Source organism: Trachinotus anak, unplaced genomic scaffold, assembly GCF_046630095.1.
Source record: "Trachinotus anak isolate AG129_WGS33_773 ecotype Australia unplaced genomic scaffold, CSIRO_AGI_Tana_v1 ptg000019l, whole genome shotgun sequence".
Taxonomy (NCBI): Eukaryota; Metazoa; Chordata; class Actinopteri; order Carangiformes; family Carangidae; genus Trachinotus; species Trachinotus anak.
Genome location: NW_027273870.1, coordinates 5,770,625 through 5,793,256, shown reverse-complemented (window position 1 = coordinate 5,793,256; position 22,632 = coordinate 5,770,625). Strand labels below are relative to the sequence as shown.

Sequence of the window (22,632 nt, the reverse complement as noted above, 5' to 3'; positions counted from 1 at the left end):
AAAGAACAGGAATACAAGAAAACATTTTAAAAGCAGTCTGTCCTGTTGTTTTGCAAATTCATGAAAGGGACTTGATGGAACTTCGACATGACAAAAATGCATTCACACATACTTGATTAGGCAGTTTTTGTTTATTTTGTTTTTTAAGACGTGCTGTGTAGATTCTAAATGAATATAACATGCAGGAAGTATCTGCAGATGCATTTAAACACCAAGAGTTTATATGAGGTCTTAATTTTGCTAATTTTCCTTAATGCTTTACCATCTTTAGAGATTGAGCTGCTGTCAAAACAAATTCCTGTGGCAGCAAACACCAACTAACAAATTGGACATCTAGCTCATGCATTGTGAGAGCAGCCGGGTCTTCTTCCTCCCCTGTCGTTTGGCCTCTGATGGTCATGCTCAACTGCCTCTGGGAAGAGGGTTTCTTTTCTGCCTCCCTTTCATTCCCGAATGCCTCTTCCCAGCCATTCCCACTCTTTCAGCCGATGCCACATTTTGCCACACAGGCCCTGATGCTTTTTCTGCAACCCCTCAACTCCCTCGCTACACCCCCCAGCCCCCCATCCCTCTTACCCCTCCCTGTGTGACTGGCTTCTTTTTGATAACTGACCCCTCCTCGTGTTATTATTCGAACCCACTATTGTATAACATGCCCTTTTATATGAGGTTTCACAAAGGGCCCATTTGATCAGAGAGTTACGGTGTGCGATCGTGAGAAATGCAACTACATGGTGGTAACCTTTGTTTGGGCCAAAATGGTGGGCTGACCTCATCGCTTTTAATGCATAGCTCGGGCCATTCAGGCCCAAGTCTCACTTGCTGAGCACATTGAATTCAGTAGCCTGTCACAGATATTGCCCCTCAGTTATCTGGGTCTCCAGCTTGAGGAAGAAGAAGGGGGGAAAAAAAAACAACTGTTTTTTGAGGGCAACCAACATTGTACTTGCTTTCTATCCCAAAACAACTACACAAGACAAAAGCCACGCAGCATGTGAACTGATTCTTTAGTGGTTTTAATATACACTCTACAATAAATATTTCCATCATTTCACGTAATTTACATTTTTACAGTAAAAATATATTCATATATGTAGAAAAAACAGGTTAAAATTCTCCCAAACGGCCTCCTAAAGGCAAGATAGCGTGTCAACTGAGATGCTGTAACCACAAGAAAATCCACAGATAGCTGCCGTGTCTAGCTTCATTGTACTCAATTTCTCTTTTAAACATTCTTTGTTGCTGAGCTGGCTAACCCCTAACCAAAGTCACTGTAGTTGAGTTCTTCTGTCCTTAAATTGCCCCCTGATTTAATAAGAGAAAAAAAAAATCTTTCCTAAAGTCTGTCTGAATTGGAAATAACTAGCAGATTAGATAGTCAATGTTTACATACAATCCAGTACAAAGAATTACATAATAAGTCCACAAAATGAGGCAAAAGGTGTATGGAAACTTGACTGTAAAAGTTGATTTCGCTGGGAGCACTTGTTTTCCCTTGTAGTGGTTCTTCTCTGCTGGTTCATCCACAGTTCTCCCTCAGTGGTTTCCGTCCTCAGCGGCCCCCTGAGCGCTGGTGATGGGAATGTTTAGTCCGCTTGCTGAAAGGCTGCACGGGGACAGGGAGAGGAAGAACATCAAACGGTCTCCTCTCACTCAGCAAGTGCCCCCTGGGTAGACGCTTCATGAAGTGGGCCTCCCTCTGATGCTGCTTGGTCTTAGAGGCCTTCCTCGGACGGCCCTTGCGTGTGAAAGCCATATACCAGCCCTCGTACTTGGCGTTCTGGAGTGCCGTGTAGTTGTTTTCCAGAACAATCTCAGTGAAGATGCAGTCTTTGCCTCGTCCTTTCCGCTGCAATGGAAAAAAGGGGGGAGACGCTGACATACTTTGGACAATTTCCAGGAAGCAGAAACATTGTCTCTATTTCCAGATAATCAAATACCGTTTGAAACCTTGGGAGGCCCGCTCAGACAAATCTAAAAATCTAATTTGTTCTGGCTTCAAATGTGTCTCAACAATGTGTCACCATAAGCTGCAAATCTGGAAGAACATTTCCAAGAAACAGACAAACTTCAAGATGTTGCTATAGTCTTATTCAGCCACAAAACTATGAATTCCAGATTACCTTGCCGATCAGCTTCCCCCTCTTGTTCATGCATATGTAGTATCCTGTCTTCACCCCTCTAATACGAACGCGACTTCCAAAAGAGTCCGTCTCCACCTCCAGTTTAGCTGCGCAGACAAAACAAATCACAAATAATGAGATAACACAGTTCTGACATGGTGCAGACATGCAGATTATTATGTTACAGTGTGTTAGACAAATGAGCTTCTTTCCTCTGAAAGTATTCCTTATGTGCAGCCAAGACTGTAATAAACTGGAGTTACATCATGTCATCATTAAATGGCATTAAATCACTTTGAGGAGATCATGACCAGGGAACCAGAATCATGAAGATAACAAATAAATTTAATGACCCGGGCAGCCACCTTCAACAAAGCACGCAAGCCTTCCAAAATAGCATCAAATGATAGTGATTTCACGCGGAGTGATTGTTGTTGAATGTCTGTAAATGCTGTGCTGTGATGCAGTTCAGACTGGGGATAAAGGAGAGTGAGAATACTGCGGTCAGGGACACAGCCACAAGCACAGAGCAGCGGTCAGATTTGGGCCGGTTACAAGAGTGACACCCACTTAAGATGTGCAGCCAGTGTGTGCATGACTGACTGAGAGTGTGTGTGTGTGTGTGAATGTGGGTGTAAGCAGAGAAATTTAAAAGACAAAAGAGCACACAGGAGAGGCAAGGAGAGGAAAAGGTATAAAGTGAAGATGCTGACTTCACCCCTCCTTATAAATTGAGTCATACATTGAGTTGTAAAGCAATGAAAATTCCTCATAAAATCAGCCTCCAAAAAGCAGGCAGCAGGCATAGAGAAGTGGATGGATGGTGGTGGCTGTGGTGGAAAGATGGCTAGACACACCAAAATCCTTTGGTGACAGGAATTTTGCTGCCTTTAAGTTTAAGACAGTTTTTTTTTCCCTGCTAGAAGTAAAGAAAAAAAAAAGTCTCTGCTGAAGTCCATCATAACAGGTGTCAAGGACTTTATAGACCACCAACACATTAAAGGAATAAATTACCTTCATAAGGCAATAAATGATGGTAACACTGATGCCACTAACTTTGTTTACAATATCTACTACTGTTTCTACTGGCTCAAACTATTTTCCTCCAGGTTGCCAAAAACGACATAATTTATGCTGCTTTTCAACACTGCACCGCGCACCATTGAATTTAAACTATTCCCGTGTTTGTAAGGTGAACATGTTTCGTATTTTACTGTTTTCCTGAGGTTTAAAGGCACTGAAATGTAAGAAACGATGGCCTTTAGCTGTCATCACTTTTTTGATGGATCTGGCCACAGCACACGGACTTTAAGAAGTAAACTTGCTTCACCGTTTCAGAGATAATAAAAAATGATTTCCCTGAATGGATTAACATATGTGGACCTTTATTCAGCTATATTGCTCTATTTAAACCCATATGTAATTATATACGCCAGCTCAGGGAACGTTAAGCAAGGCTATTTGGCAAAATGTTCTTAAGTTAATTGCATGACTTACTCTCGCGATATGTTGCATATTTCACCTGCTGCCGCTTCCTATAGTGGTTTAGTTGACGCGTAATTATGTTTATTGTAAATTGAACATACATTCCCATCTGTTGGCTTCATCCTTCGCTCATTTTTTGTTCCTCTTACCGTGTACCGCTCCGTCGTCTCCGTTGGCATTGACCCTCTTGTTGGCCAGAACCTGGACGTGTTTCCCGCTGGTGCGGCTGTACAGCTGGTAGGTCCGGGTCAACCGGCGGCTCATCCGGTCCGACAGCCGGCTCTGCTCGGTGACATGGTGCTTGAAATTAGGAGGAGTCTGCACAGAGTTCTGTCGGACAATATGGGAAACACATGTCATGAAATGTGAAATTACTTTTTAATGTCGCAGAATTTTACTTTGCAACTCAGGAAAGCCTGAAAATATTAATGTCAAACTATGAAACTTGCCAGTCAAACAGCCAGGGCCCTGCCCCGCTGTCCCACACTTCATTATGTCATTCATCATATTTAAATAATTCATCCTGCTTTTTTTCTTTTACCATCAATGATCTTTCGCCCCTTCTTGACTTCTTTTTTCTCATTTCAGCATTTCTCCATCCACATGTGTTTTAACAATTACTTTTTAGGCTGGAGCTTACCTCTTTTCAAGATGTTTGAATTGTTGCCAATTGCCATAGCACTCATAATAAAATGTTTTCATTGTTATTGCAGCCCATTGCAGATGTAGAGACGGTGGACTACGAGCTGCTAAGCACGGCGCCTGAATACCTGTTAACTTTTACTTAGTTAGTTATAGAACTTTACGCAACATTAGTGATTTTTATTGAAGTGAAAATGTGAGTTACCTGTGCGTAAAAGCAAAGCGCCGTGAACTGAAGTAACCTGAAGGGAAAAAGGGGGAAAAAATGAATATCTCTAACCTGTTGCTGGAATTCAGCGAGTTACACAAGCAATTAAAATACCCTGACACCTCTGTACTTACAGATAACCTAACCTCGATGTTCTCAGCCTCATCTTGTAATAGTTCAAATATTGCTTCATGAATACTCCACTGATTCGGTGCTGGAAGCTCTTGGAAATAAAGTTCCTCCTGGTGGGGATTTCAGCCCAGTTTTATGCCCCTCTTGTTACACATAGAAGGTGATAGCCGGGACAATTAAGAGATCCGAAGCTGTCAGGGTCCCATGCGGGTAAAGGATCCACTCTCCACTCTACTGATACCCGAGAAAGGCGCTGCGGTGCCAATCCAAGCTGAAAGTCCGGAGAAAGTGTCGCTGTCACCAAACCACCTCCACCAAATCCTCTTCGCGTCAATCACTCACTCAGCAACGAAAGTCTCGATTGACATTTCAAGTCGAAATAAATCCTCTCTGACTGTCTGTGACACAGCAGTTGCGCTGATTTAGATTTCGACGCTGATCTTTACGCAAGATGCGCGCCGGTGATTCCCTAAAGATAAGTGATTAAAAAAAAAAAAAAATGAATGAATTCCACGAGTGACAGCACGGATTTATTTGTTGTCTGTGCAGTTAAAGCAATGACGCCCCGGCTATCTCTCTATAAGATGTGCAGACAGTAAAGCTCCATCAACCTTCCTCCCACACGTGTATTTCTTGTGGTCGCCTCCGGTCCGCATACAGCATCTGTCTCCCTCCACATTTAAATACTTTAACTTGCGGGAAAGTCAATATCCTCGGCGAGAGCAGGCGGAGCGTTCAGGCTGGAGCCAATTTGAAACTGAATACTTGTTAAAACACTTTGCCTATTGCTTTGCAACTATTTGCTTGCAAATCCATAAACACAACATTCATCATTTAAATGTACATAATTGACAAACCCACGAAAATAGCCCCATGATGACGAGGGGGCTTATTTATCGGTTAATAATCAGGTTAGAGCCCCCAAAAAATCTGATATCAACCTACTAAGCATTTATTCACAATCATAAACATTAATGTCATTCAGCACATGTCATTATATTACAGTATCTTCATACATGTAAAATCACAGTGCACTTGTTTTTCTATAAGCACAGGCATCCACATGGAAAAATTCCCTGGCATGTACTTAAGAAAATCTACAGTTACATTAACTTATTCCCTGGCTGCAGGTTAGAGGTTGGTTGGTGGTCCCTCAGGACAGACCTTGATGTACTTTTTCATCCTACATATGTAAGTAATATGTATTCCATGTGAACACATGACACAAAATGGTTTTCACATAACATCTAAGACCTTTGCCTTGGATACAAATGCTCTCTCGCTCACAATCACTCTTCCATAACTTTTCACAATCCTGGTTTGATTTTCGAAAAGTGTGTCCTGGGCCTGGTGTGCTACTTTCACAGCAGGGTTTCATACACTACATCATGGAATTATATTGTAATTATTCTTTGTGACAACAAAGCGGCAGGGTTTCCTTCAGGGGGACGTGACTGTTGCACATTCATCTGATAGGGAAGAAAGGGAATGGTTGAGGTACACCTTGAACACTGCCTGTCATGAAAAATCTCTAAACTTGATCAGTGGCTGCTTGTGTCCAACATGTGAAGACAATGACTGTGAATAAAAATGAAGTAGCTAGTAGTTGAAGCAGCTTTTTTTCTCCAAATAACCCTCACCCTAATATTTGGACCCTCACAGCTAATGAGATAAGTTTGTGTAGTAATGGTTGTATAACTCGATGCATGTGTCACCAGAAGATGTAACATATTACTTTACTTGTGTTTAAGTTTCTTTCTGTTGGTTACATAACAGAGGCATGTCAGATGTTTGCACCACATTTTGAAGTTCAATTCAATTTAAGTATCTTAAATGAGTGAGGAGATATAGGTGCAAACATGAAACAAATCTTACATTTAACCCAGCTCTCCCCTACTTTCACTGTCCCTGCATGTACAGATGAAATAAACGTAAAGAGTTTCATACACAACTTGAGAAACAACGGTGACTGAACAGGCTAAACCTGAGCACTCGCAATGGTGTAAAAACATCAGGGACTGCCTTCTAAATCTCTTCTGTATATCTGAGTTCTCATGACGCCATGACTGAGACTGATTTTAGGTGACATCAGTGCCTGGATATTCAGGCTTTAAATCAGACTAGAAGTGTTAATCTATGGTATAGGTTTACTGACTCCAAACCTCAAATCTGATTACCGTCCTAATGAGCCAAAACCGACTTTAACTCTTACCTGTGAGGCTTCATAAACGCAGGCCCACGTTCTCTGTGTGAACAGTATGGGAAACTTTTGCACCCTTCACACAGAACAGCTGTAAAAGAGTAAAATATAATATACATATAATTATGTGAGTTTGGTCAATGTCTTAGCTGTAAATCAGTCATTTTAGCCAGTGCAGGGGATTTAAGGGGTGAAAATGGACCTGACTTATTAGTTCCAGTGGGACACAGCAACAAGTGATTTTGCCACCTGGAACAATTCAGAACTTTGTTTTTTCATATTTTGACCCCTATGAAGCAACGATCGCACATCCTGATATGAAATCCACATGCATGATAATTAAAGCTGCTAAGTGTGTGTGCGTTTTTATTTTTAATTTTTATGAAGACCACACAATGACTCATCAAAAGTGCCAGTTTAACTGTCTGAACCCACAAATTAGTCCACTCATGAGTCATTTAAAATAAATTTGATTAAGAAACAGAGGAAACCTGGATTCCACCACATGGTTATTCTCTGTTATTCGAAACCCACTGTAATAGTCTACATGACTCTCTTTTAGGTTTGGTAATTTAAGACACACATTATTCTAGAGTCGAAACTTTTATTCTTATTCTCTGAAGTTGCATAGAAAACTATGGCTCATGTCAGATTAAAACAGAATGAATGAAGTTCTGTGATACTGCTGATTAGTGTTAGTTATCGGTACAAGGATTTGATGGAAATCATCAATATTTATTTTTGTCGTCTACCTTTTAGAGGCCACGAATGTATAAATTGGTACCAGACTGCAAACTTATATTTCTGTTTGATTCAAAATAGATAAATGTTCAAATAAATCATCCAAACCAAACCAGTAAAATCTTCATCTGTTGACAGTCCCTCTTATTTTGTGTCTGTCTCTTGTTTTGGTAAGAACGACACTATTTCATGCAAGATGGCTTTTTTTCTCCCTGACATACTTGCCAGCTTGCATCCTTGTGTTCTCTTGTCATGGCCTTGGATCAGGTCAGCCAAGACCAGACAATGCCAGAAGTCACGTGTCTTTGCTAGGAAAGCTGTCTACAGTATTTCCCACATTTTCAGTGACAGTTGATGATGTCAGCTAGTGGATGCATTTGAGAAGCATTCAAACAACTTGAATAAAAAACATTGTGATAATAACAATGATTTGAAAAACATCTTACAGTATAATCAGCTTTTTTTTTTATTTTAGGCAAAATGTGCAAAAAAGTGATCTGTTTTAAATACTTGGCTCAGGTTGTTAATTTGTGATCGATGCAATCTGTGTTTTCTGTGTGTGTTTTAATAATTAATTATTATATATTGCTTGTGTGGCAGTCAATCATGTGAAGATTGTGAAGGATAAAGAGCTGTTTCTGATAGATGAGTAGTACTGATTTTGTTGAAAAGGTGCCCCTTGTACTGATATAGAAAATCCACTGGTACCTTCATTGAATCTTACCTGACGTATGTTTTCAAAAGGAAAATATTTGTCCACTCAATGCAAGTCTATGCTGATTGGCTGGGGATGTCACAACTCCAGGAAATCACTGCACCCAGCCAAGAAATAGGCCCAAGCATAACCCCCAGTAAAACCACAACATGTAATTTTTAAGTCTCAGTTTGAGCCATGATTAAGGAGGATTGTGGTGATTGTCACTTTAAAAGGGCTCGGGCATTGTTGTGTTTTCAAGACAAGAGGCTGTTTAACCTTAATTATTGTACACATTTGGGTCATTTTAATTGTAAGTTTAATATATTAAGTTGTGTTGTATAATAAGTGGAGCAATATTATTTGAGTTTATTATATTATTAATCAATATAACTTAATTGAGTCTATTATATAAATTCATTATTAGTTGCAGCACTTTATTCGTTTTACCAAATATATTTTGTAAGTGTAACATTTAAGTTGCTTATTTACAACCCCTTTTAGTGTCGAGCAGTTTGGTTCCCACCTGCTTGTTTACAGGGGGACAGGTGTTAATGTGACAGTCTATGGGGATCCACATGTAATGCTAACAGTGCAGAATAAAGTTGTGTCAACTGTCCTGCTGTGTTGGTGGTGATTATAAAAGAAAATTGTAGCCCACTTGTCGCCCACAGAGCCTGGAGAACGCCACCGACCACAAAATCAGGGTTGCAGGTTATAATACGCCCCAACTGTGACGCCTCAGATTAGAGGCTACAGTGAGTCGCTATCGGAAAGTGACGAGATGAGTCAGGGCTAGCTGGTCAGTGTGCTAACATAAGTAGAAAAAAAAGACGTGATAGAGACAAGAGTTAACATTGGCCTTGCTTTCCACAGCTGGAGACAGCTGTTGGTGAGTAAAGGAATTAAGTTTGATGCTGAACGCATAACGTTTCTTCTGGACTGTTAAGTAAACAGCTGTTATTATGCTATGTAGCAAAACTTACAAAAAGAAGAAATATATAGGCCTAATATGTCAGTTAGTGAGCATTAGAGGCACTGGTGTGCACATTTCACACATCAGCACAGAGCCAGGCTAGCTGTTTCCCCTTGTTCCAGTCTTTATGCTAAGCTAAGCTAATTGGCTGCTGACTATAGTTTTGTGCTCAGAGAACAGACAGGAAGGGGTGTCAATGTCCTCATCTCACTCTCAGGAAGAAAGCAATTAAGTGTGTTTCCTTAAATGTTGAACTGTTCCTTTACACCCAACATCTTGGTCTTAGCTAGGTCACCTCATACACAGGATCTCCCTCACAGTCTTTACTGCTTCAGAAAACTTCAGAGAGCATTTGGTTCAGTGCCAGAATGTCGATACATCTCTCTAACTTCAGTCTACAACAGCCACTTGCAATTTAGGAACAATTCAATCTCGGTAAACTTAAATGACATTAGGTTAAGGTGACCTGTCAGACAGGTTTGGCTAAAATTCTCCAGACTGTACATGAAAGGTTCCCTCTGAAACCTGATCAAAAGCTATCATTTTTTACTCTAGTTTTTTACATACCTAACTGTCTGCTGCCCCACTCCTGAGATTCTCTAGTGACCAGCTTCTCTGGCCTCCTAATGAGTTTGAGAAAAGTTGACACAGGTCCAAGTTTTGCCCCAGTTCCCCACTCCTTTTGCCTTTTCTCTTAGTCTCCCAATGCTGCTTTTCTCATTTGGATCACAGTTTGCTAATACAAAGCCTCAGTATCAGAGAGTGAGGTACAAAAACAGCAATCACAGGACGCTGTGAATAAAGAAATCGGCGAGAGGAACTTTTTGGCAAAGAAGCACATTGGTTATTCTTAGAAGAGGAGTGACTGAATGTCTGAAAAGGCCTCAGAGCAGACTACCATTCAGTGAGAGGTATTATTCCCCCTAGCTAATGTGAGACATAAAAATACACACTCTTGCATAAGACAGAGCCAATGGAAAGGCAGACACCATAGAGGAAGAGAAAAAACAGAGCCAGAGAGGAAGACGCACATAATATGAGACAGTGTGTGTGTACATATGAGTGTGTTTGGGTGGAAAGAAAATGAGGGATGTTGCGATTCTCAGTGTCATCTGGTAGCAGCGTCGCTCACCGCCCAAACCTCAGTGGTTTTTTAGAAGAAAAACTCCTCAGCCACCTGTTGTAATTATGCACTGCTGCTTTGTTGCAACAACGTGAACCACATAATGTGCCTGTAAGAACACATCACCACACCAGTAACTTACCTTGAACCGGCTGGAGAGTGCGCTGGCTCACAACATCACAACATCACTGGAAGTTACAATTTGTTCCTGGTGTGTTTGCAGGATGACATGGAGGATGAATGGCATCCAGTGTCCTAATGGATGGCCTGACAGTGACAACGGATGGGGAAATGGATACCATCCTTCAATCAGTCACTTTTTTATGGGCCTTTGGTCCCTGACCTTCTGGAAAATGTCTATATGTGAGCTCAACCAAAATGTATTTGTTAACTTATTCAAATTTACTCTTAGAGACTTGGCTTTTTGTAGAAAATCCTTCATTAGAGACAAAAGTTGACCCTTTCTTTATAACTTGTACATGTTTAACAGCATACTTGTTACCATTTATAAACAACACATTAAAATGACTGGATTAACCTATGAGGAGATCCCAATGCAGGCAGGCTGACTGTTGGGTCCTCACTGACCCCCCCACCTAGATCTAGAGTCTTATTAGTATAACCAGTACTCCCATGCTGGAATAATACTTACTCCTTACACTGTATGATTTACTGTGTTTTGTGTATAAAACAATAAAACTCAGTACCCATCTCAAAGACAAGATAGGGCTATGAATGGATCCACTGCAGTTGCTACTGTATTTTATTGGTGCATACCTAATTTACACTTAATCAGATTAGTAAAACCATCTGACACGCAGTGAACTGGGGCTTTTGTGACCCCTTAGGGTATGGGGCTGTGGGGCAGTCATCTGCTTTGCCTGGTTGGTTACCTAGCATTTATAAAATCAGACTTGATGTTTATTAACATTTATAACAGCATACTTGATGTTTATTAACATTTATAACAGTATACTTGATGATTTATTGCACTTCATTCATTTATCAGAAAGTGAGAAACTACTGACACTGTATTAATGACTTCACTTTATTGATGACTCATCAGCCAGATATATATTTTTTTTTTTACAGTCTGGCAATCCATTAAAGGATTATAACTGATCTGTAAAACAATAATTAATTAAGCCATCAGTTACAGTGTATAGATGGTGACTTATTATAAAGTATTATTAAGTTACTATTAAGTTTTTTCTCTAAATGGGGAGACATTCTGGAGTCATAAGAACTATTTAGACATGCTCTTGACTCAGTGAATTTGAATATTTTGTCACTTATCTGTCACATATTTCTAGCTGTTCTAGCCATCTATACCAAGGTTATTTTTATTCAAATCAGGGCAGACAAGAGGAAGTTGCCTATCGTCCACTGTAAAGACACAATAAAGTACCTAAAGGTACCTCCATGAAATCTCTTCCCTGAACTGAAAATTTCCCCTCAAGTTGTTCTCACAAATTCTTTCTTATTTTTGATCTCCTCTCATCTTTGAAATGAATTTGGCCTGATGGAAAGACAGCATGAGAGGGACAGTAATTGTCCCACACTGTTCCATTAAAGTGAGGTAATCAGGGTGGGGTGGGGCTGGGGTGTCTGTCTACCTTTCAGTCGTTTGGAGCAACCCAGTCATGCTGTGATGATTTGGGGAGTGTGTGTGTGTATGGGGTAGTGTCACAATGCCAGCGCCTGAGCACAGTGTTACAATGAGAAAATTTGGAAAATCAAGTTGAAGTTCTCGCCACCGAATGACGTTTGAAGTACTTACTCATGTTTGAGCGGAGTGGAGAGCTTAAATGACTTTTTAACTAGATGAAACGACTGTCTGGGAATGACCCCGGTGTGTAGAAGTGATTAAGGGGACCCAATTTTGCCATAACCCAAATGTGTTTGCATAACGACTTTGAGTGGTGTTCTGAGTGATATTAAATAAAGCTCTCTGCTCAAGCTTTTAACAACAGTTGAGTATAGCAGTTCTGCTTTGCTATTTCTCATGGTAGACTTGTTTTTAAGTATCTAAACAACAAATTTATCATTCAGTAAGTCTTAAATTACTCATTTGCCCTTGTCAGAACAGATGAAAATGAAAGCGATGAAGACAAAAGGCCCCACCGTGGCATCACCATCATCAATTCCCTGTGAGGAAAGGTGCGTGTGTGGCGTGAAGCGCTGGCAGTGAGGTAGAAAGCTGCAAAGTTGTCATTGGCTCAGTCGCAGCGGTCTTTGTTCCCACTGACTTGGATGTTTCCCCCATATTTCACCCCATAACCCCCCACCCCGAATGGAGCGTGATTTACTGTCTTGTAAACACATAGGAAGTAGCATTGAAAACGGTTTAACAAAGTCAATAAAAGCAGACATCATTCCTGGTATCAGGGGGTGGTGAGGGGGAGGTCTGGGGTGGCTGAGGGCAGGTATTCTCCCCTCCTTCTCTGGCTTCCCCCTCACTCATCCATCTCTCTATCTCCATCTTTTCTCCTTGTCTGTCATCTGTGTCCTCTATTCCCTCTCTCCTTTTTCTTTACGTTTCTCTTTATCCCTGTTTTCATATCATCCTCTTTTCCCTCCTCCAAACTCCCCCCTCTTTCTCTCCCTCGCTCTTTCTCTTTCTGCCTTTTTATTTCATGTGTTGGGCAGTGGACAGCCAGAGCAATGGCTTTAACAGACCTACCTGCAGGGCTGCTTAGGGCGGCTCTTTCATCTGGGCTCTGGAGAAAGAAGCCCCCGGCCCTGAAACAGCTGTGCGGACCTGGGAGTGAGAGGACCATGAAAAACGCAGAGAAGAAAGAAAGGAAATTCAATGGTCCTCTGGGAATCGTACCTCCCCATGCCTCTCGCTTGCTCTTTTTCTCCTTCCCTCTCCCTGTCTACCTTCATCCTTCCCTCTTTTTCTTTATCTCTCTCTTTCTTGCCCGCTATCTAAAGTGATACCCTTTTGATACTCCTCCCTCCTCTCAGTCTGTTGTTCAGTCCTCTTAGCTGCTTATTTCCTTTAAGTTTTCTCACAGTTACGACCCTCAGACCTGAAACAGCCCAGGTTTAGATTCACATCACCTTCTGCCACAGTTGCTTTATTTCACCACTAAATCATCAAGTTGCATGAAAAGGAACTGAGATTCAGGAAGAAATCCTTGGCGTCAGTGGAGGTCAGTGATGGACTGAAAATCGTCCAGGAGCAGGGCCAAACACAGCTGTGAGAAATTTAATTCAGGAAATTAAACCATAATAGTCTCATAATAACCTGGCAAAAATGAAATAGAGTGTAGGTGTGTTTTTTTTTTTTTTTTTTTTTAAATTTCATGATTTGTTTTTTTCTTATGTTTCTGTCATAAAAGATTCCTTTTGGGTGTAGCTGTGCAAAATTTCCATCTACAGATTTAAATAAAAAGGTTCAGATATTAGAATTTGAGATATTAATCAACACCATTCTCTATCAGCACTGTGTCTGCACAGCACATCAGGAGTCTACAAAGCATTACCTGAACTCAGAGGAACTCTCTGCTCTGGCAGCTGCACTCACCATTGTCCACTTATTTCAAACTTTATTGTCAAACATGGCATGCCAGAATTGCAAATACCAATAAGCGGGTCATATAGTTTGAAAAATATAACAGACATCACAACAAAAAGCCAGAAAATTAAATCTCTCTTTTATGTGAACTAAGTTTCACTGCCAGCGTTAAGGTACAGTAGCTGCTTGCTAGTTTAAATTCCACGCAGTGGTTTTACATTGTAAATATTGTCTATATAAAGTCATATTAATTCTTATCTACATTATACAGTTAAGATTGACATTATTTATGAGATTAAAAGAAGTTTTTCTGTATTAACCTGTGACCACTAGAGGGCAAAATGTGATAAAGTTTTGTCTAATTGAGTTTGGGAAAACATGTCAGCAATTGCCTGCTTACTCATCCAGATACAGAGCATCATCACCCACCTGTTGTATGGTCAGGCTAATTTATGAGTGTGGGTGCAATATTAATTCTGTTTTTAGCTTTGTTTTGGTCTCCAACAAGTCCTCAAGGTAAATAGCTCTCCCAGCTGAAAATCCCAGCTGAGAGTGGGCGAGACTGGACACCTTGTATGATTGTTAATGTAAATCACAAATAATCATGTGTGGCAACACGGATGCAATACTAACCGTGGTTTCAGGCTCTATCAATAAAGGCGGCATGAAACTAAGACTAATGGACAATTTTCTCATCTCCAGCATTAATATATTTCAGCCTAAGCTTCTGTAAAATAAGAAAGAGGAGCTGGAGTTTTGGAGCTGAACGTAATGTCCCTCATGCATCATCACCATCAGTCCCCTCTGTGGTGAGATCACCGTCCTGGTTTTAAAATTCCTCACACTCCTCCAAGAGGTGGGATATAATAAAAAAATGAGCAATTGGTGAGAATCTGTACCATCCTCATGGGTGCTGCTCAAATATCTCCTCTGTTTTATAGCTGCTAGGCTTTCTAATCTTATTGTTGCCCCTCTGAACATACCAGCCTCACTGTGGACTGCCTGTATTCGTTGATTTGTTTGTGTTGGACAGTCTTGTGATTGCTGGGATCTATCAGTGTAGTGACTTGGGTTCATGATTGCTTTAGATTGCCATAAGTGTGCAGTTATAGCAGTCTAAAGTAGTAGGGTGTAATGTATATATTTAACTGGTGTGTGTGTGGGAATAAGAGTGGCTGAATTTGGTGTAATTGACTTGCCTTCGTGCGCTGAACCTCCTAGCTAACAAGTGCCATGTGTGGTTTTTGCGGTTGCATCACTGATGGACATTTATGCCATGTGTGTTTTTCCTACATGCGCAATATGTTTTGCTGTTAACAGTCACAATCACTTGTTGAAAGGTTAGCTTAGGTTGGTATTAATACTGGAAACAGGGAAACTGCCTGTCATTTATATAGCTCAAAAAAACAAATTACTGCATAGCATTCAACACCCTCTGTCCTCCTCTATTGGGAAGAAAGGAAGAAACCTCAAGAGGAGCAAGAGACAGCTAGCTAACATGTGTTATCTTATTTATTTAATCTGTACAAAAACCAACCAATGGAGACTTTCACCTGCTAGGACAGAGTCATGCATGTTTCCAGTCTTTATGCTAAGCTAGTTTATGCGTTGCTGGCAGTCGCTTTGTTTTTACCTCACAAACATGAGAGTGGCGTTGACCTTCTCATCTAAGTCTTGGCAAAAAAGCTAACAAGTGTATTTCCCAAAATTTCAAACTATTCCTTTAACATTGTTGCTTCTAGGTGAGTAGTTTTAACCGTTTAAAACTATTTCCCAAAATATTATTTATATCACTTAAATTTTAGAAGCATATTACTACTGCTAATAGTACTGCTTTTTTTCATAGTATCTTGAATTAGACAGCATAAATATCTTATATATTAAATGTCTTTTCATCATCATGATCATCTTCATAAATAGATGACAGAATTACATGTAAAAGACAAGAATATACAGTCGCAATATTCAGCTTGAATCACGTCATGAATCCAAAAAAATATCTAAAAGCACAAAAATGCTCAGTGAAGACAAATAATTTCCCATTCTGTCGTACTGAAACAACATTGGCAGAACTTAAAATACCAAGAAGAATCAAATCTCACGTTTTCCATTCCCTTACTGTCAAGTGTTTTAAAGGCCACTTAACAGAAGGGACTTTAATAGTATCATAACACTCATGGATTAGTAGTTAAGTATTCCAGCAGCACCGTTTCGCTCCTCAGTTTAAAGCCAACTTTAGAAGATGTAAAAAACTGACCTGTGAATCACCTGGTCCTTCTCTCTCTCCCTCTCTTCTTCCTACTCCCCACCCTTCGTCCCCAGGAGAATCTGCACAGAGAGCGAGACCGCAAAATGTGAAATGAAAAAGGAAGATGAAGGGATGAGAAATATGGGTGAGGGTGGGGGTGGCTGGTTAACACAAGGAGCTGAGTATGGCAGATAACAGAGTGAGAAAGCAGAGAAGGAAAGTCCACTTTAAAGCTGGGAGGAAAAAAATAAAGGGTGGACGGGGTTGGTGTTGAGTGCTGTTGTGTTTGTTTAGTCCCCTTCAAAGGCAAGCTTAATTATTTTACCATGCTGTGCCTGCAGAGACTGCAGGATTCATGGGCTGCTCTCAGCCCCTATCTCTTCCAACGGAGGGCTTAACCCTTCGTCTCCCACAAAACACTTCAAATGTTCACATTCAAGAGGACATAAAGGTTTAGATGATTAACACAAACAATGAAGATATTCTTGAAATTAAAATTAAAATATCACCTTTTTGTTGTTCTCCACTTCTGGGATCTACTTATGATTGATAAAATCACAAGGGTCTCATCCCGTCACACACCGAGAGCCAGCTGATGACTGTGCACGCAGCAAAAGCGTAACGTCTACACAAATATGAATCACTGTCTTAGGTTGGACAGATGCTTGCTGCCTGCAGAATAGTTTGCTTTTCACCATGGGTGCAACAAATTTGAGCAAGAAACAAAAACATGTCACAGTATGTATTTCTGTCCCTTTGCCCGGCCAAGGAACAAATAAGATAAAAAAAAAACCCAACATATAACGTGTTGATTAGTGAGCTATAGAGGTGCTGGGATTTTGTTACTTTCACAAAGCCATGCTAGCGGTTTTTCCATCTCTAATCATATTTTATGTACAGATATGAAAGCAATATCAATCTTCTCTTCTAACTCTGCAGTTATTCCTTTGATGACAAAGCACCATAGTGGACACTTGTGATCACTAGACTTTGCTTGTGCTAAAGGTAACAGTCCCAGTGGTCAGCCAACTATCCTGCTAGCCAGCCTAGTTGGAGTGTTGCTCTCATTACTTTGTTGAATAGCTTGACAGGTTTGGGTTCTATAAATATGTCGGGATACAGTCCAATAACCTGTTTAAAGTCCTGACACATAGTTGAGAAACCAGATTTTACATTATTTCAAGTTCTTTTTAATTTAAAAGATGTGGTAAAGACTTACATTTACTAGACATTTGACACATTCATAACACATCTATGAATGCACCATTTAACATCTGTAATACATACTCTTCAGTACATCTGGGCCATAATAGTTTAGACTTGACTGCAGCTGTACTATAACTTGGCTGAAGGTGTGTAAATTAGGAAAACAGCCCACTGTGAGATAACAAAATGACAAAAAGAAGCTCTGCAAGAGTTTCTGATGTGATGTGGTGTGTTAGTGAATAAAACCATGGGATGAGGAGCTTCATAGAGCCTTTTATGTTTCAATGGCATCGGTACATTTCACTCCATTTTTACAGCTGCAGTATCATGTACAAAAGCACAAGGATTTAGAACATTAAAACTTAGTGACTCTTTCAAATAAATCGTATAACAGGAATAGTGTCAGTGATCTTGTTCGCTCAGTCCTGGCAAGCATACAGCAGATCACTTTACATGAAATGGGAATGCCACTCACTCTAGGAATTTATATGTATTATTACTATGGTCTAGACAGTCTAGGACAGATGTCATGGAGATGTAAAACTGGACCTGCGTCACAATAGGGTGAGCTATGTAAGATGGTGAAGCCAAAGAAACGTCAGGTAAGTCCACTTATTCCCATGTTAGTGCCGCTGTCTCTGAAACTGAGTTGAAATAAGAAACAAGATTTAAATATGAGCACATTGCTTTAGTAGTATCAAAAAAATGCATTTATTCAAGAATAGGATTCAAAAAATTTTAAGCATTTTTTATCGGTTTTTGCAAAGGAAATAGGTAAATTACTTTTCTCCACTGGCAGATTTAAAAACAATAATATTTAAATAGTCCTAACTAGATTAAATGACTTTTAAGATTTCCTGCAGTGTGACAGTACCCAGTTAGATTTTTCTGGGAATACCATTTTCTGCTTCATAACTACCAATAATACAGACTAAAGCTCGGCTGGGTATAAAAAGAAATAAATACTCTGAGGACTCACAAAGTCCCTCCTTCATCTGCTGAACAGTTCCAGATTTCACATCTTCTCAATAGCATCACAGCTTTCAGGCTTTTTTCTGTGGTTCTCTGGCCATGTAGCTGACTTGGTCATTGTCACATAGACTGCATTAACAAATAATATCTAAGCTATCAGAGAAAACGCCATCACAACAGCTCACAGATATGCCTCACCTTAGATACCTTTTATTGTTTGCTCTAAAAGATTATTACTCTTTTCAGCTAATAACATTATGTGATGTCTTGAAATTAGGACTGGAAAGAAAACATTCTCTGTGTAGTAGACGTCAAATTTATAAGGTTATAGTGAGTTCTGGATGTTTCAGTAACCTTTTCCAACTTTGTTTTGAACATGAACAGAATGTTACTTTGAGTAAGCAGAACCCCACAGATGTCCAGAGTTCAAGTCCAATTAGGCAAAGTGAATTTTCAGACGGTGTTACTTTTAATCCAAAAACCCATGTTTAAGCTTCTCTGAATAACAATAAGTATTCGCCTGTATTTCCCTATAAGTGTTCCCAGCTCCAGGGATGCCGATCTATTTCTAATCCTGCTCTCTGAGCAATTTCCCCTTTGGGTATTGACATAGATCACAAAAAAAACCCTGTTACTTCACTCCTTCTAACTTGATAGCATACAAGTGTCTGTTGCATGAAGAGTATCATGGTAAATAGGTAAATACAAACACAGGTGTGTTACTATAACGAAGGTCTTGGCTTGGTTAGATTTGGGCACAAAAACTACTTAGGAAAAGATTGTAATTTGGGTTAAAATAAGTAGTTCCTCAACATTAGATGATCTTTGTTGTCATGGCTACAATAATAACAATGTGGTTAACTTTGACAAATGGTCAAGGATAATAGAAACAACTGCTACTATCACATGGGAATCAAACACCACACTCCTGTGTCATATTCCTGTGTTTTGTTGGCCCATACATGTTGGCCCCATCCATCCCTACATACCTACTACGTCACTGCACCGGCTGCTAGATGTCGCCTAACAACAAAACATAACTATGGGTCATAATAACCTGCTGCACAAATGATCTATGGGCTGGTTTTTGCAGTTTTTTGGAATTGCCAGTCCATTGGTCTGTTGGTCCAGTAATTTATCTCATCAACTAACGAATGGATTGCTATGAAGTTTTGTCCAGGCCTTCATGGTCCCCAGAGGATGATTCTTCACGACTCTGGTGATCCCCCGACTTTTTCCTCTCAGGCCACCATGATGTCTTGACAACTGTTGGACGGGTTGCTATGAAATTTGGTACAGATGTTTATGATGCCTTTAGGGTCAATTGTAAAAGTGCCAGGAAAACTAATGACATTCCCATCAGCTTTATCTGTATTTTGCGTTTAGTGTTAAACACAAAGTACAACAAAAGCTAGCATGATAACACACTAAACCAAGATTGTGAAGATAGTAAACATAATGCCGTGACAATTATATTTTTTATAGGCCAACCTGGAAGTTAGCATAACCCTGGTTCCTTTGACAAAAAAAACTATGGGATTTTTACATGGGCTTATGATAGGCTACTAACATGTTTTGTTCAGCAAGATAATCTTAAATTAACACCACTTCCATGATTTTTAAAGCCTAAATACAATCACCAGAAACAAAAACTTCCAACTTATAGTTTGATTTAATGTGCTTACCTCCTCTACAAAGGTCTTTCCTCTTACAAAGTTCGTAAAGGTTTACAAAAGCACAAGTATAAGCAGAATGAGGCTCTAAAAGCGGACTGGGGAGGAGATCAGTTTTGTGTTCAGTATGATGATGTTTAACATCCCTGACAACCTCTGTTCTCTCATTTAGCCACCTGTTAGCAACCAGCCTTTTTTAAGAGATGTAAAGCATAAGGAAATCACTGCTGATGTATTTTATGTTGCAGAATAAAACATGAAAATGTCTTGAGTGTCAGCATGCTAAACATCAGCATGTTAGCATTAGCAATATGTGTATTTTATCTATCTATCTATCTATCTATCTATCTATCTATCTATCTATCTATCTATCTATCTATCTATCTATCTATCTATCTATCTACATTATGTCTATAACATTATGTTATGGTAGCTGGGACTGAAACCTGACATCTTATTCCACCAGTTCTCACTGACAAAACCAGTCTCAGTACTGCAGTAAAAGTCAGTCAAACCCAACAGTTGCATCATGGAAATAGGATTCTGCTCTTCTCCTTGTCCTCTTATTTAATCTCTCTATCTTTCCTTCTCTTTCTTACTTAGTCGCTTTCCTGTCTTTTACATCTCTGATCTTATTTTCTATCTGTCTCTTATGCCTCCCCCTGCCCGATCCCTCCTTCCTGCACCCTCCTCTCTCTCTTACCCTCTCTTCTCCTACCATTTATCTGTCTCTCACTCCCTGCTGTTACTCTCCCCTCTCCCCCCCTCCTCCTCTTCCCTGTTCCCCTCTTTCCTCTGTACTCTGCAACCTGTGGAACCAATTAGACTTTGTAAGCCGGGGCCTTTTGCCCCTGTCGTGTGGTCGGTTTAACCTGCCGCTCCAAAAGGACCTCGCCTTGTAGCACGACCACCACCACCTTGCCTGCCTCAGTGGGTGGGTTTGGGACGGTGGGGTGGGGGTGTAGTTATGTGACCACAGGAGCTCAGGGACCACCAAGCCTCCTTTGAACCCCTGTCCTCAGTTAAAATGCAGAATGTGGGGTTGACTTGTTTTAAAGGAGAATAGATGGGAGCTAATGGAGGTTAGGATTTTTGTGATTTTTGAAATGTCAGCAACGTGAGATACTGTGAAATAAGCTGAAAACTTTTCATCTACTTCTAGTTTTCCATCTTTATCTTTTCTGGGTTATTATGTTGCAGGGCAGTTAGGATACGGTTCATCCTCTTTAGGGGTAAACAAACTCCTCTTTTAGCACCAGACCGTCTCCTTTCACCCTCTTTTCACCCTCACCCCAACTGCCAGGAATGCTTTTAACAATTCACTGTCGGACACAGAGCAACATGGGACGCTGGGAGATTGTCGCATTCCAAAGGGGAGCGTTTTTTAGTTGCTCTTCACGTGTCAATCAGCGACACTATCTCCTTGTCACCCCTTTAAACTCCCCCCCCACCACCACCACCACTCTAAGACACACAAACACCAACTCTGTGAGCCTGCAGCCTGCTTTGCTGCGTCTCAGTTTAAGGACACAGTCGTCGATGTGTTAAGAACCTAAGAATGCAGGCCTTATGGCGGGTGTAGGACACACAAACATAGTTTTCTCAGACTTCACACAAAGGACTTTTCCACCTCCAACATCTGTGATGTGGGTCACTGAGGAGCACCTCTCCTCTGGTGACATATGGAAAGTAGCAGGTCTCTTTTAACAAGGAGTCTCTGAGAAAAAAAAAAACAAAAAAAACTGAAACTATAGGTCTCCAGCCTCTTAACTCATTTCAGCTACTTAGTTTTTCCTCATATAATACAAACTACTATAAAATCAATCAAAATATGCTGCGGATATTTTCTTTTGTAGCTTGATCTGAAATGATGAGCAGAAAATTGGGTCACAATGGCCACACACACACACAGACACACACACACACACACACACTCAATACAGAACTTTCAGCAGCTCTCCTCTTAACACACACACACACACACACACACACACACACACACACACACACACACACATCCTCCCCCGTACAGTTGGGACAACAGTCCTGGTGAAATTCCTTGGCACATTATCAGTGTGTTGAAAGCACCTGACTGGTATGTGACAGTGGCAGTTAGTGACAGTTCTCCTTTAAAGTGGGGGGTGGGTGGCGGTGGTGGTGGTGTAGGGGGGGGGGTATGGGGTTGATCCATTTGATACGAGTCCTGCTGAACACTTGACGGGAGCTGTCAGTGAGCCGAGGGGTTAGGTGGTGCTTATCGATCAAACACCCCTCCTATCTGCCACGCTGACCTTCACGTCCTGGGGAGGGGTGCTTGGGTGGGGAGATTGTAATGTTAGACAGGGGTGGGTGTGGGTCTGCCCTGTGATTGTGGAAGTAAATTCATTACAATATCAGAGTTTATGTGCATGGGAATCTGTCAGTGTATTTGTGTGAATGTGTGGCTTTTCAAAATTGCTGTATGATCCAAGATGTAACTGACATTTAAGATTCAAACTGATCAATTTAAACCTAAAATAAAAAATATTTAAAAAATATTATTGAGGTCCTGTATTGTACAAATATCAAAGCATCATGTATTGAAATGGAAATTAAAGTTACTTCTGGTTCTAGTTCCCTTTGAAAATTATTGTGTAATGTTACAGTAGCACAGGTTTAACTACAACACACACTGATGGTGTTGTGC

General features: G+C 40.4%; 1 protein-coding gene and 1 long non-coding RNA gene across 2 annotated transcripts; both read right to left on the bottom strand.

Moving 5' to 3' along the window:
* Positions 1-995: 995 nt before the first annotated feature.
* Positions 996-5,266, bottom strand: fgf8b (fibroblast growth factor 8b). Its single transcript, XM_071504892.1, has 5 exons — positions 4,593-5,266; positions 4,456-4,492; positions 3,758-3,938; positions 2,124-2,230; positions 996-1,849 (listed from the first exon to the last, which is right to left on the bottom strand). Exons 1-5 carry the CDS (start codon positions 4,649-4,651, stop codon positions 1,553-1,555), a joined length of 681 nt encoding a protein of 226 aa, XP_071360993.1. The 5' UTR covers positions 4,652-5,266; the 3' UTR covers positions 996-1,552.
* Positions 5,267-5,895: 629 nt separating this feature from the next.
* Positions 5,896-10,657, bottom strand: LOC139636655 (uncharacterized). The gene is made up of 3 exons (XR_011694441.1): positions 10,467-10,657; positions 6,803-6,881; positions 5,896-6,059 (listed from the first exon to the last, which is right to left on the bottom strand). It is a non-coding gene; the product is annotated as an uncharacterized lncRNA (long non-coding RNA).
* Between the last annotated feature and the right edge of the window lie 11,975 nt (positions 10,658-22,632).